The 13,759-nt window shown below is 44.6% G+C and overlaps 1 protein-coding gene across 2 annotated transcripts in view; it reads left to right on the forward strand.

Annotated features, from left to right (window-relative positions):
* Positions 1 to 1,364: 1,364 nt before the first annotated feature.
* CHST11 (carbohydrate sulfotransferase 11) overlaps positions 1,365 to 13,759 on the forward strand; it is a 161,327-nt gene continuing 148,932 nt past the window's right edge. Inside the window, exons 1-2 of one of the 2 annotated variants that reach the window (XM_059846220.1) lie at positions 1,478 to 1,593; positions 9,835 to 10,032. In XM_059846220.1, coding sequence (XP_059702203.1) covers positions 9,852 to 10,032 — 181 coding nt within the window. In that variant the 5' untranslated portion in view covers positions 1,478 to 1,593; positions 9,835 to 9,851. Of the gene's footprint in view, positions 1,594 to 9,834; positions 10,033 to 13,759 lie in introns of both variants that reach the window. The other variant, XM_059846221.1, reaches the window with a different exon arrangement.

Raw genomic sequence — 13,759 nt, forward strand, 5'->3', positions numbered from 1 at the left:
TGTTTGTGGGGTTTGCCTCTTTTGAGGGGGCAGGGGGCAAGGGTGAGAGGGGATGGAAGTGGGAGGGGTTTTTTAGCTTAAAGTAAGCTTCCCAGCTTCCCAGCTTTGGACTCAGACTGTTGACGGCTATTTTCATTTTAAAGACCCCTCCCCCCAACTCATCGGAAGAGCAAAAAGAAGCGCGAAGGGAAAAAAATCCCTTTACACGAGAAGATGGTATCAGCATCAGTATAATAATCTTCAGTTTAGTAAAAAACAAGATTAATAGCAAGGAGGTATTTGGGAGCGTCAGGGAAACAAACAGAACTGTCACCACCGCACAAAGATGAATAGTAAATTGCTAAGACGACATTTCCATTCACCACTGTACTTTCAACATCTGCGTAGTTTAAAGCAAGAGGATAGTCCCAGTTAGAGAGCTGTGCCGTGTGGTTCGCGTTGGGAAACCTCGCTCGGGACTCAGCCGAGCCGCACTCGCTCACAGTCCCCGGCTCCCCAGCAGCGCCAGCTGTCCCAAACCCGATGCTCGCTTGGGCACGGCAGAGGCCTTTTGTTCTGTAGCTCGCAGCTTCTCTGCATTCCTCCCACGTACGGGCTCGTATCTCATCGCCTGGTGCTGCTCTCGACTACGGAAAGGTAGATCCACCTTCGGCAGGCCGACCGCGGGGGCAAGGACCTTTTGATTCCACCGACAAATGAGCAGTGTTGGTTAATGCAGAAAACTTAGAAGTCTCGGGTTTGAAAACAAAAGAAGCCCCTTTCATTTCTGTCAGGCCAGGTGGCACTGTTTGCCCCCTGGATGGTTCCCTGCGCCTGAAGTTGGTGTTTGCGCCGCTGATAAAATGAACAGCTCCCGGCCGGGGCAGCGCGGCACTGGCAAAACACGACGGCAGAGACCGGCTGTAACGTAACCTGCGGTGCGAGGGGAGACCTGCAAGGAGGCATTTAGGGTTAGCGGAGCGACGGGCACCACTGAGAGTGCGAGAATTTCTCTTAACGAACGGGGCGCCGGGCAGAGCCAGCCGGGAACGGATGCTCCTGCCCGCCGGCGGCTGCCGGGACCCCGGCATCCTGAAGAGGGCGAGAGTGACCCAGAGGTGGACAAGTTCACGCACAGCGGATCCCCTCTGACGACGACCGCCGGACGCCCCCGGGGCCGTGAGAGGCCGAGCCGCGGCCCACGCAGCCCCCTGGTGCCGCCGGGCTCGTCTCCGCCCGCCGCCGCCGCCGGGCGGGACCATCTCTGCCCTTGGCGAGGGGGGCCGCGCTCCGCCCCGGTTCCCCGCCTAGCCTAGCCCGCCTCCCCCCCGGGCGCGCAGAGCGCCCATCTTCCTGGCGCGCCGCGTGGTCACGCCCAGCGTGGCATTAACGCCCTCCAGCGCGGGGTGCGGGCGCCTAGGCATCCTGCGGTAGTGGCTCCTGGGCGCAGAGCGGCTCTCTGCGTCCTCCTTGCGCGCTCCGCCGCCCTCTCTGCGCCGCTAGAGAACGCTATGAAGCCGGCGGTGCTCGAAGTAATGAGGATGAACCGGGTGTGCAGGATGGTCCTGGTCACTTCCGTGGGCTCCTTCATCCTTGCCATCTTCTATTTCCAAAGTACGTTGCACCCAGGTAGGGCACCGCAGCCGCGCCGGCCCCGCCGAGGGCAGCGCCCTCCTCCCCTCCCCGCCGGCGCAGGTGGCGGCCGCCCCGGGAGCCCTCGCCGGCTGTCCCCGGCTCGAGCTTTCGGCTCCCGGCGCCGCTGCGGCAGGCGCGAGGCTCGGCGGCGGCGGGCACAGCGCCCGCGGCGGCCACGGGAAGGTCGCCTCGCCCCCCGCAGGAAACTTCCTGCGGGAGGGAGGAAAGTTGGTTCGTTTAAGAATTTTGTTATTTTCCGCTTTATATCTCGCGTTTGGTGAGGTGGGACGGGAGACGACAGCGGCTGGGGAGCGCTTCATGGCTGAGGGGCGACAGGAGTTGCCCGGTCCCCGCGGTCCCCCTCGCCGGGACCGCGACCCCAGCTTCCCTCTCCTGTCAGGGGTCGCGGGCCTTCGTCTTCCCACCTCTTCGTTTTTGGAAGCGTCAGGGACACCGCGGCCGAGCAAGGGCTCCCGCTACCGCCGGCGGCAGCTCCGATCCGGCTCGCCCGAGCTGTCTGGAGCGGCGGGGGCGGCTGCCCGTCTCGGTCTTGCTCTGTTCGGCCGAGGAGCCGCTGGCTGGGGACGGGTGTCCGCCGGGACGCAGGCTGCGGAGCGCTGTGCAGGGGTGCAGGGACCACCTCGGACCCACACTCCTGGGTACCTAAAACGACTTCTGCTTTTCGGTTTCCCTCATTCTAGGGACGGACCTGTACCGGGGGCAGCGGATGCTGGCTCCCAGGGAGGTCCCACGTCGATCAGCTGCTAATTCAGACAAAGGTGGTCTTGGGCTGTGGAAACTTCATGAGGTGTCAGCTGTGTGCACAGACCCCTCGTGGATGCTTTGTGCAGCTTGGTGAAATTTGTCCAGCATGGCAAAAGAAAAATCGTTTTGATCTGTCTGTCTCACTTTCCCCCCTTCTCCTTGAGAAATTACGTGGGAATTGCACTCTCAATGTCTTTCTCGAGGGATCTGACAGCTGAGCGTGAGAGGGCTCGTAGTGGGCCAGCAGCTGTAGCTGGCAGACTGGCCTCACTCCTCAGCAGGTGAGTCTTCCCAGCCGTACCTGTTATTGGCTACTGCCTGCTCTCAAGTGTCCTGCCTACAGGCATATAGCTGTAGCTGATAAGGGAATTGCAGTCTAGTAAAAGGAAAAAGGATCTATTCAGATCGACTTTTTCTTTCCCTGTTCGTGGCTCCCATAGTTGCCGTATGTGTATGCGGCACTTAGAGATGTAGTTTAGTGGTGGACTTGGCAGCGCTGAGTTAGTGGTTGGACTCAGTCTCAGAGGTCTTTTTCAACCTAAATGATTCTGTGAGAATTGATTTTTCCTGGAAGTTTTTGGAGAATTTTTCATCAAATGGTTGTGGCTTGGTGCACTGAGAGAATTAGGAATCAGTAGATCTGCTTTTCTGTGGTGAAGCCGAGTCCTGTTTGGTGTTTTTCTATCAGCTGTCTGCTCCTCCAGAGTTGGTATAATTTGCTTGATGAATATGTTTTTGTGTGGTGCCCTTCTGTGTTAATACCTCACAACTTCTTGGAAAAATGAACATATTTATTCTCTTTCCTGCCGTGTCTGCCCCATGCTTACTGGCTTCACAAGGATTGCTCAGTCCTTCGCAGACCTGGAGAAGGCTTTATTTCTGGTCTTCAAGGCACCATGCAGAATTATGGGTTGTAACATAGCTTCACCAATTTAATAGAAATGCGATATTTCAATTGGTGGAGTTCCACAGATAAAATAGTTTGCACACATATTCAGAAAATTTGGCCAAGGATTATTATTTCCCCTTGTTTCAGGTGAATTATACTGCTGGAACACAAACTTTGCATGCAGTAGATGAGAGATTAGGCTAAATATTCTTCTGTGAATTTTTGAATGTAGAAAAATCATCTTTTAAGAATTCTCAATATGCTCTATAGTTAACTACTGGAGATTATGGCTTTATGTTCATTGTATTGTGAGGCTATAAATAAGCTGATATTTTAGTACAGTTCAAAGGATTTAGCATAAGCTCTGAGGAGAGAATGCAATGCTGTGAAATCACCGGGAGGATAATGTGCACCTATTTTCTGTGTGGCATATATTTAGGTTGTTAGTAAGAGTAGAAGAGATCTGGAAATAAATAGATCACAACCTTTATTGTGCCTTTTTCATCATAACTTTTTTTTTTTTTTTTTTTTTTTTTTTTTTTTTTTTTTTTTTGGTGAGCTATTTCCGTAGCAGAAACTGCTGGGGAGCTCTGGAGTTCTACTTTAGTCCTGCACAGAGTGGGTTATACAGTTTGTAAGGTGCAGACAGCTGCTCTCCCAGATACCTGTTATGCCATTGTACGTGTTACCATCCTGGTAATGCAACTGATAGATGAATGTAGAGTTCCTGAAGGGTCAGGAGGGAGGGAGCTGGTAGACCTGTGAATGTGATATACATTGGATCAGTTTTTGGAATTAAGTCTTTTTTTGTAACATGTGCTCATAACCTTTATTGTGTGGCAGAATTCACTGGAGCTAGATCCTGGGCAGAGTGTATGTCAGGACTGGAGGTATTAAGAGCTTTCAAAATCTTGGTTAATGTCCTTTTTGTTGTTGAAGGGTGTTCTAAATTCTAGCTGGTCTCCACTGAAGCATATCTTTGGATGGCTGCAGGAGGGAGCTGTCTCTCATCTCTGGCTTGCCAGTGTCACTGTTGTTGGTCGCTTACCATGCTCTCTGGCAGAGGCACTTTGCAATCAGAATTAGATGAAAAATTCCCACCCAAACCTTTTGGAGAGAAAATAAGGTTTTCAGGTAAGTCCTCAAGGAGAAGTGCCAGGTCCTTTTTGAGCCCCAGAGTTCTCTCACTGAATTTCAGGAGGCTACTTCCAGAGCTTTCTCATCAGTTTCAGATGAGAGAAAGTGAAGGTGAAAGATGCTAGGAGGCCACCAGATGATGAGTCCAACCCCCTCTGGGTTAAGATAAATCTTTATCTGTTAGAGGGGATTTTGGATTTTCCATTTTAGGAGATCCGAATATAGAACTCTTGCTAGAAGTGAGACATAAATTTCTGCTGATAGCTTTATTTTTTTCTTTGGGGTAAAAAATTACATAGTTAACAGAAACCTTTTTTTAAAAAAGACAGGCAAAAACCCAAACAACACAAACACACCTAATGCCTGAAGCTGGGAAGATGAGCTTAGCCTTATCTTTGCAAAAGAATATCATGTATCCCTTGTTCCATATCTTAAATACCAGCACATTCATGCTGGAAGGAAATCAGGTGGTTTTTACTATTTCTTCTCTTTTTGGCTGTGTTCCCATTCTTTGTTGGGAAGCCAGCTGTAAATGTGCTGTTTGGTTATTGCACCTTTGAGTTGTCTGAGTTTTGTCAGAGATTGCCGAAGAGCTGGGAACCCACCCTCCCAAGTAAGTTCCCCAAACGGTTGTTGTTAAAGGAAGATGAATTGTGCAGCTCTCCAGTGCTCAGGACCACTATAAAGAAAATGCTGGAGATGACCCTGGCTGTTGTGGCTTATCTGAAGCTGTGTTTGTTCCTGAGGAAAGAAGTGGTAGTGGGGACTTTGATGTGTTTTCCCATTGCCTGTTTAGCCTTTACTGAAAAAAACCATGCTGCAGTGTTTGCTATAGCTGGGGATATAGCAATATATAGCTGATTTTCCCTGTCTCTTTTGCTCAAATATTTTCCCCTTTCGGTCTCCTGCCATGTGCTATCTAGATAACTGAGTACAAGTTTATTATTGCTCCATGCTACTGGAACTTCTGTCTGTGTGAAATAGGTCAGTCTTGGGGTTTTATGTGACAGCCCATCATAGTTATATCTGCTGTATTTCCTATGAAATCAGTTTTCTCACTGGTCTTTAGCCTGCCTACACTTTCACAGATGTGTTTGCTTTGTTCTGTAGGCTTCCCAGCTGCAGCAGGGGGGGACTGTGAGTCACCCAGTGGAGACAGGAGCTGCTGTGCCAGGCTGGGGGTCACACTGGCAGTGTTAGGATCCCCCAAGTTGTAAAATGCCTCACAGAGGCAGGATAATCAATACCATCTTTATCTTACCTCAGACAGGTTTATCAAACTGACTTATTCTAAACCTGATTCCCTTCCACTTGCATTTTTTTTTTTTTGCTTCATTTTCCATCTCCTGTTTTAGACTTTTACTGCTCCTCTCTGTATGCTGTTGAAGGTTAGATCTCGCAGGTCAGACTTGCCTCATCTCCATGATGATCTCAGTTGCATATTCAGCATGGTGTGGCTGACAGCTGATGTCTGCCTTTGCTCAAATATCAGAACAACTCAGACCACAGGAGATTTTTTTTCCTTAGGTCTGAAGACAAGCTTACCATTGGTTTTTATGGCAGATTCTGTTTGAAAATCAATGCAGCAGTCTCCTATCTTGCAATTGATCCTTGCTTTCTCTCTTGCTTACAAAGGAGAATGAGATCTGCAAGGCAGTTGGGTGTGTGGCATTCTTTTGATGGACCCTGTATACTGATTTTAAATTATTCTGTTTGGGATACAGAATAATTTGACAGTCACAAGAAACTGGCCCTCATTTAATTGCATGCAATGAAATCCATCCCCCGGAAACCCTGCCATGTGCTCTGTTTGTTGGTGTCCCTATAAAATCTTTTCATAGATTTCCATGAAACTGTCATCAGTGTGAGCAAACCTACTCTGGTCACTCTGCTCAAAGAGACTGGTAGTCTGGAACTGCTTTGAGTTGAGAGTTAAGCTGTTCTTTGTATCTTGTGAAAATCTTCCTGGTTAGTGGATATTAATCTTATTAGAAGAGCAGCTTGTTCTATTTCAGTGCAAATGAGTGTAGGTTTTTGCAACGACTGCTTGCTGAACTGAAGAAATAAAAATGTCTCTGAATGTGTTCAAGCAAAAATTACCTGGGTAATTATGTTGTGGTCTTATTGCATCAGGCTATTTATGACTCCACTGTTACATTTTCTACTATGCAGGCTTTTATTATTTTTTATTAATATTACTGTATATCAATATTGGGAAAGTATGTTTTAACTTTCAGAGCACTGATGCTCTATTCACAGATGTAAAGTGTCATGACTTAGCATAAGTAACTTTTTTAGAGGTAAAGTCAGTGTGCACGGAAACCTTGTCTTGAACTTAGCAAAACAGCATGTAAAGCAGAAATGCCCAGTGCTTTTTATGAACAAATTGATACAATTGATTGGTTGCAACTAGTATCTCATTTTTATTTCATATTTAGAAATATGAGTATCTTTCTGAATTCTAAAGTTGCTTCCATTATGTTTCAGAAGTGGCAGGTAGTTTATCTTGTACTGTACCATGTGATTAACTCTAAAAGTGGTTCAGACAATTGGAAGAAATTAGATTCATCTTACTTTTTCCAAAGCCAGCACTAGTGTATTTTGTTTGACTTTCTTGGCTGATGTACTGTATCAAATCCTGCCTGACAAAGCTGCTGCAGCTGTCCTTGTGTGAATGTCATTCTAGCAAAGTTTTTTCCTCTCAGACTTTTTGGGCTGATGCATATGTATTATGTATCAACTCTAAGTTGATCCTGAGGGAGTTAAGGACTGGGATGGGGGACACAATGATTTGAATCTGATAGTTTTTCTTTGTGATTGTTTGTGCTGTTCAAAGCAAGGGTTTTAGATCTGTGTGTGACTTGAAGTGTCAACATACATAAAATGAAGCATAAGATGCATGGATGAAGTGGCTATTTGAAATCAATGAAAATAGTTTTCCCCTTTACATTAAAGGAATGAAATTAAATTCAAGAATTATGTACTTGTGTAGGCCTGGCATGTCCAGGATAAAGATGAAGACACGTCTGTGGTGGATTATTTAGATTCAGCAACCACCTACTATCTCGCAAGGATAACATTTCAAAGCATGTTCGTGCTTTGTTGGATGTTCCTGTTCCTTGTAGCTCATTCATATAGGATCTCTGTGAGCAAGGTATTTGTCCTTACAGTCAAAATTCTGACTGAGTTCAGTTAATTCCTCATTACTTGTGTTTCAGTACCCAGGTTATAGATATTGTCATTTTGTTATGGGCAGAATGCTTGCATGTGACAAAGTGGTGTTTCTGGCACAAGCCTTGTGCTCTTAATTAGAAGGCGAGACCACCAGATACTACTGTGAACCAGTGAAAGAATTCAGTTCCTAATCCTTATCTCTGGTTAATGCCACAGGGATTTTCTTGGATTTCAATTTTGTGACTGTAATCAGCAGTAGGTGCAGTAGTTTCCCCCTTTGATGTAATTGTTTGGCACCTGAAACTAAGGTTTCATGGATAAACCAAAATTTTACTGCATATACTCTTGGACTCTGGGTTGCTTCTCTTGTGTAACGTTTTCATCCTCCACTTTTCATTTATTGCTGATCAATGAGTGTGGTTTGTTTTCTTGCTCTCCCCATATGCTCCTTCATAAGGAGCTAGCTGTTGGGGAAATTGTCTGGAGTAGCTCCCTTCCCTTCTGTGATACTGTAAATTGTAAGTTTCCTCATGAATGGCCCATTAGATTTCAGCTCCCTCCCCTGAGTCCTCTGGGGCTGTCACAACACCTGAAGCATCACTAGGAATTACCTAATGGAAGGCAACCTGTGCACAGATTGGGAGCACTTATCCATAAGGGCTATCCTGTGGCAGTGTGCATCCTCTGCTCTGCCTTTTCAGTGACGTCCAATCCCCGTGGGCTGGTGGGGAGCTCCTTGGGCAGAACATGGAAACTGCAGGCATGCCTGTGGGAGATGGTGTGTCTTACTGGTTCCAGTCTAGTGTAGCCCCACATTTCTCTTCAAAGAGAAAAGCAAGGCACAAATCTTCCCAAGAATATTTCTGGGATTCACATTCTCTGAACGTCAGAGAAAGGAAAAACAGTTCTTATCATTTGCTGTGCCTGTGTTTGTGCAAAAGTAGAACACAATATGGAGATTGCTTACCCAAATTCACGGTGTTTTGTTTCCTTGGCCTATCAGGGCCAAGAGTGTGTGTGTTTCAGGGCTGTCGGTTAACAGTCACAAGATTGAGTGCAGTGTGTGCAGTTGTGTACAGGGTAGAGTGCTTGGCAGATTCAGTTTTAGATGTATAGAATAATATAGTGTAATAAAGTAATTATTAGCCTTCTGATATCAGTGGAGTCCTCCTCATCATTCCTCCTTCGTCGGGGCCCTTGCTGTGCATCAATACTCTAGGAGCTCAGAGATTAAAAAGCTCTGTGCCAGCAAGCCTCAGAGAGCCACAGTGGATGACAGGACTCCCATTTCTGTGATATGCTAACAGGACTTAGGATAACAGCATGGTATAAGTAGGTGCAGCACAAGCATTTGTTAATTTGCAGCAAGGAAGCTTTGTGTCCATGGGAGTCAAGGAAGGCTTCCTTGTGTAAAAAAAATTCACTGTCTTATGCATTTAACATTTAATTATCCAGGGTTTTCAGAGTTATTTTAAAATAGTAATGCTTTTTTGGGTTGCTTTTTACACTGTGCCCAGTGTTGGCAATGAAAGCAGATAACAGCTTTCCTTTTGGTCATATTAATTTTACACATTAGAGATGAAGTCCTTAATGAGGCATTAACATTTAGTTTACAAGCATCAGAAGGGTATGCTATTTAAAAGAAAGAAAATTAGATGGCTGCCACTGGAACATTTGAAGGAAAATGTTCATTAGAACACACTGACATTGAGGCTAGATTTGGCAACTGAGTATTTAATGTCTTTTCCCCTGACAAATTTGAATCTGTGCATTGAAAAAACAGAGTATGAGCACTTATAAAATGCTGACTGGAAAAAAAAAAAAAGAGGCCTACGCACACAAATGTGTGTGAAAGTGCACATGCACTCACCCATCTTCCAGCCCTCTACAAAATCTGTAGTTGGTGGCCTGGGTAATCCAAATGCACTGATTTCTGAAGTGTAAACCTTTTTCTCCTAACAAGGCTGTTGTAAGGAGTATGAAGTTCTTTGATATTAAAAGAAGTCCCAGAAGTGCCAGGTGGTCTGCATAGCTGCCCTTGTTATTTTACTAAGTGAAATGAGTGGTAAGTGTGGTTTCTTATTTCTGCTACTCTTTCTCAACTTAGACATTTGGAAATATCCAGACTGAGAGAGGAATGATTTTATTAATTCTTTTTAGGCTGTAGAAGAGCAAGGATTTTTATAGTTTGTCAGGGTATCAATTTAAATAGTAAGAGTGCCTCTTCAAGGTGGCCTTTTTCTTGTTTGTGCCAGGCTGTAGACACTGAGGGATGACTTTGCTCCATTACTATCAATCACTGCTGCGATGGCTTCACACTCCTATGAAAAAACGTAAAAGAAGGTGTTGGGGGAAATGGAAAATACAAACAATGCAATCAAGCAGAATTTCTCACAGCACTGTGATTCAGAGGGTTTGGGAGATGGTAGCTCTATCCAACACATGTCATGGAGGTAAGTGGACTGCATGGAGGTAAGTGGACTGCACCATGCGAAAACAGGTGCTCACATCCTGTAAATGTTGTCTGCCCTTTGGCAGGGGGAGGCAGCCTTGGTTTCAAGGACGTGAGTGATCAATGTGTGGTTTTACAGGATCAGGCCCCTCTTTCTCTTCTCCAGGAGGTAAAAGAGTAGGATCTCATCCTCAGCTGTGCTCAATCTGCAGAGGAACTGCTGCTGCTGCTGCTGCTTGGAGCATTGTCTCAGGCTAAAAGATACCCTCCTTAGTCATCTTAATATCAAAAGATTGTCTCTTTTTATGTTATTTGGCTGAGAGGTAGGAAACATAGATTTTAATTGCAGAGTGCACATATATAATCCACAAGGAATAAAAGGCTTTTTTGGGTTTCAGTCCACTTCTCTAACACATTGTACTCTGTAAAAAGCAGAGACCTGTGGGATTCTTTCTTTTTTTTTTTAATGTCTTTTAGTAATTTTTAAGACATGGACACTCAAGATACATTTTGTAGATGATAAAAAGGTGGGCTTCAGGACCCTTAGAGTAATGCCTTCTGAATTTGTCTAATAAATGACATTGTAGCTAGTAATTTTCATGGTTTTTTGGCTGATAAATGATTGTATAAAGGAATCAAAAACTTTAAAATGGATAGCTTGTGGGGTTTTTGAATTAAGCAAGGTGGACATATAATTAATAAGGTGACTGTAATTGGATCTCATGGATGATCTTTACTGTAATACCTTGTCTTAAAACAAAGAGCTTTATGTAGTTAAAATCCTTTTAAAGACTATTTGTGTTATAGTGCTTTAAAGCTGATTGGTATGCAGGCAGAACAAAAATGTCTGTATTATCTGAAGTGACCTGACATGAAATAGCACATTCTGCACCCATGCTGGTGGGTACCAGGAGCTGCATATGTCCTTCTAGTAATCTATATTTTTACAGCCTGTGTTGGAAGTGGTAGCAGAAAATTTATAGTAACTGAGGAGGAGGGCCTTAACACTTTTTAAACCCTTGGTGATTAATAAAATGTGTCAGTTGGTGTCATAAATACAAAACTATAAAGCCTGTCTTGATTGTGTATTTTGGTCTTGATTAACTTCTAAAATACATTTGAGTTTCCAGATGGTGATAAGTGTTTTATCTTTAGAATTAAGCATGTATATGTATGCACATAACTATGAAGCTGAAGTAACTGCTAATCACTGGGGCAATATGCCAGAGTGTGATGGACTGCAAGGGTGACTGTGGACACGTGCGCTTCCAGGCATTGCTGTGTCCCACTTGCTGGATTTATTAATTGTTACAGGATCAGTCAGCTGGACATCGTGCAGAGTTCCTGCCACCATGGCACTGGCAATCCTGTGGAGTGTGCCAGATAATCTCTGCCTCTCTCCTTTCCTTCTCTTCCCAAATCAGTCTTACTTGTCCTTTGTGGCAAGGTTAGGCAAGCTCAGATAGGATGAACATGGCTCCCTGCTTGGCTTTTTTTTTTTTTTTTTTTTCCCCTGAAAGGTGTACACTGAGTGGTTTGAATTTGCTGGTGGGTGGATGGCACGAGGTCTGCATAATGGGCTGGAAGAGACTGTGGTTGCTTTTCAGTTGATTTTACTGAGTGCTGGGTCAGGTCTACTGTGCTAGAGCAGAGGATTTTGGATTGCACAAAGGGCATACTCTCCGCTTGGATGTAGAAATGTATGATTGCAGGCTTGGGTGGAGCCCTGGACTCTTTCTCCCCTGTAAATCTGGGTCAGTTCCATTGACTAGGTTAGATCAATTCTGGATCATAGGTACTGTAATGAAGAGCAGAATTTGTCCCTCTGTATCTTCCTACAGACCAGTATACCGTAGAACAACAACAACAACAGCTTTGCTTCTCTGTTCCCACTTACCTGTCCTTTCTACAGTCAAGAAAATGGAAAGTTTTTTTCATGTAGAGAAGTATTGAGAGGTGTGCTGCCTATTTTCAATAGCTTCAGTAGAAATTCCATTGACAGACAAGCTGTATGTAACCATTAGCATGCAGGTCATCAATAGGATCGAAGTTTTCTTGTCCCGCTGTAGAGCTTCTCTCTGTCATGCAGAAAAGGCTATTAATATTTCTGGTGCAGCAGCAAAAATGTAATTGCATTAAAGAAAAAAAGGGTGAAAAACTTGGGGCTTCTAGCGCTATTAACTACTTTGAAATAAAACTTGAGATGCTGAATTAGCTGAAGTAGATGATATAAGACAGATGTGATTTAATTAAAATTGTCTTCATATTTGGCTATCTTCAGCCAGCTTATGGTTTTTTGTGGTTTGTTTTTGTTTCCTTTTTTTCTTTCTCTCCTCCCCAGAGCATATTGGTATTGCTGGTGTGTCTTTCCCCATTCTGTGCTTGGTTCCTGAATACTTTTAAAGAAAAAGCTTCCAGAGCAGAGAGAGGAGAATATTTGCAGAGGATGCAAAACAAAAATATATATGGGGCTATTGTATCTAAATGAATAGTAATGCCTGAAGTCCATACATCAGTATAATGTCAGTGCCTTACAGCCTCATCCATCTCCAGAATGTTATAGTCAGCATGATAGCATGGTGCTGTGAGCTTTGTGTAGCTAGAAATGTGTCTCATTCCCCCCAGTGTGCCTTGGCACCAAGGGAAACAGGCCATAATTCTTGTTTTTCCAAACTAGCTGGGTTTTTTTGCCACTGCCAGTCTTTACAGAGGCTTTTTCCCCCTTCCTTTTATGGTGGTTTTTGTTTTGGTTTTTTTTTTTGGGGGGGGTTGGTTTTTTTTTTTTTGGTTTTTTTTTTTTTTTTTTTTGTTTTTTTTTTTTTTTTTTTTTTTGTACTCTTCAGACCTTTTGCTAGTTTCAGCCTCCCATTCCAGCTGTGAAGGGGTCTTTTGTCATCAGATTGTACCTCAGCCACTCCTACTTTGCTAGAATGGTTTATACTTGGTATATTTTTTCAGCATTTTGGGAGCCTGGAAGCACTGCTGAGTGTCACGCCATGTGTGTTGTATGTTGGCTAATGGTGAGTCTGTGCGTTCATGCTGTCTGTTGCAGTTGAATCTTTCATTGGGAGCAAGTTAGGAGCAGTGTTTCTGGAAATCTTTGAGAATTGGATCCAAAGCTACTTCTAGGACAGTTAATACCTTAATCAGAAGGCTTCAAAATAGTCCACAAAGTAGGTCCATGCTTTCTTTTTCACTCTATAGCTAAGAACACTGAGGCATGGTCAGGAAGGGTATGTGTGCTGGGATTTGTTTAATGGTTTCCCACAAGGCTACTGGCACGTTGAGGAATAAAACTGGAGGGGTAGGGTGGATTTCTTGAGCTTATATGATCTGAGGTTTGCAATCCCCTGTAGGCTTGGAATAGGCCATATGCAAACTAGATATGAGGTACAACCCAATTTCCAGCACTCAGCCCAGGTAAGACCTCTGCAGCCCCCTTCAAGTGTGCTCTGCTTGTGAGGATGATGGTTGACAGTCTTGTGTCCTTTGAAGTGCTCCTGACAGGAAAATGCTCCTGGTGCAGATACATGGAGCTTTATATGCTCCTGGTGCAGATACATGGAGCTCTTTTTGAAAGCTCCTGTACAAAATGTTGCCTCCATGAGATCAGACTGAGGTGGAGGCCACACCTATGCCTAGAAGTATGTTTTCTGGAATAGCAAGCCTGACTTAATCTAGATAGTGTTGTGCTTGGACAGCTTTGCCAGTGAAAGTTATACTGGATC

This window comes from Haemorhous mexicanus, chromosome 5 (assembly GCF_027477595.1).
Source record: "Haemorhous mexicanus isolate bHaeMex1 chromosome 5, bHaeMex1.pri, whole genome shotgun sequence".
Classification (NCBI taxonomy): domain Eukaryota; kingdom Metazoa; phylum Chordata; class Aves; order Passeriformes; family Fringillidae; genus Haemorhous; species Haemorhous mexicanus.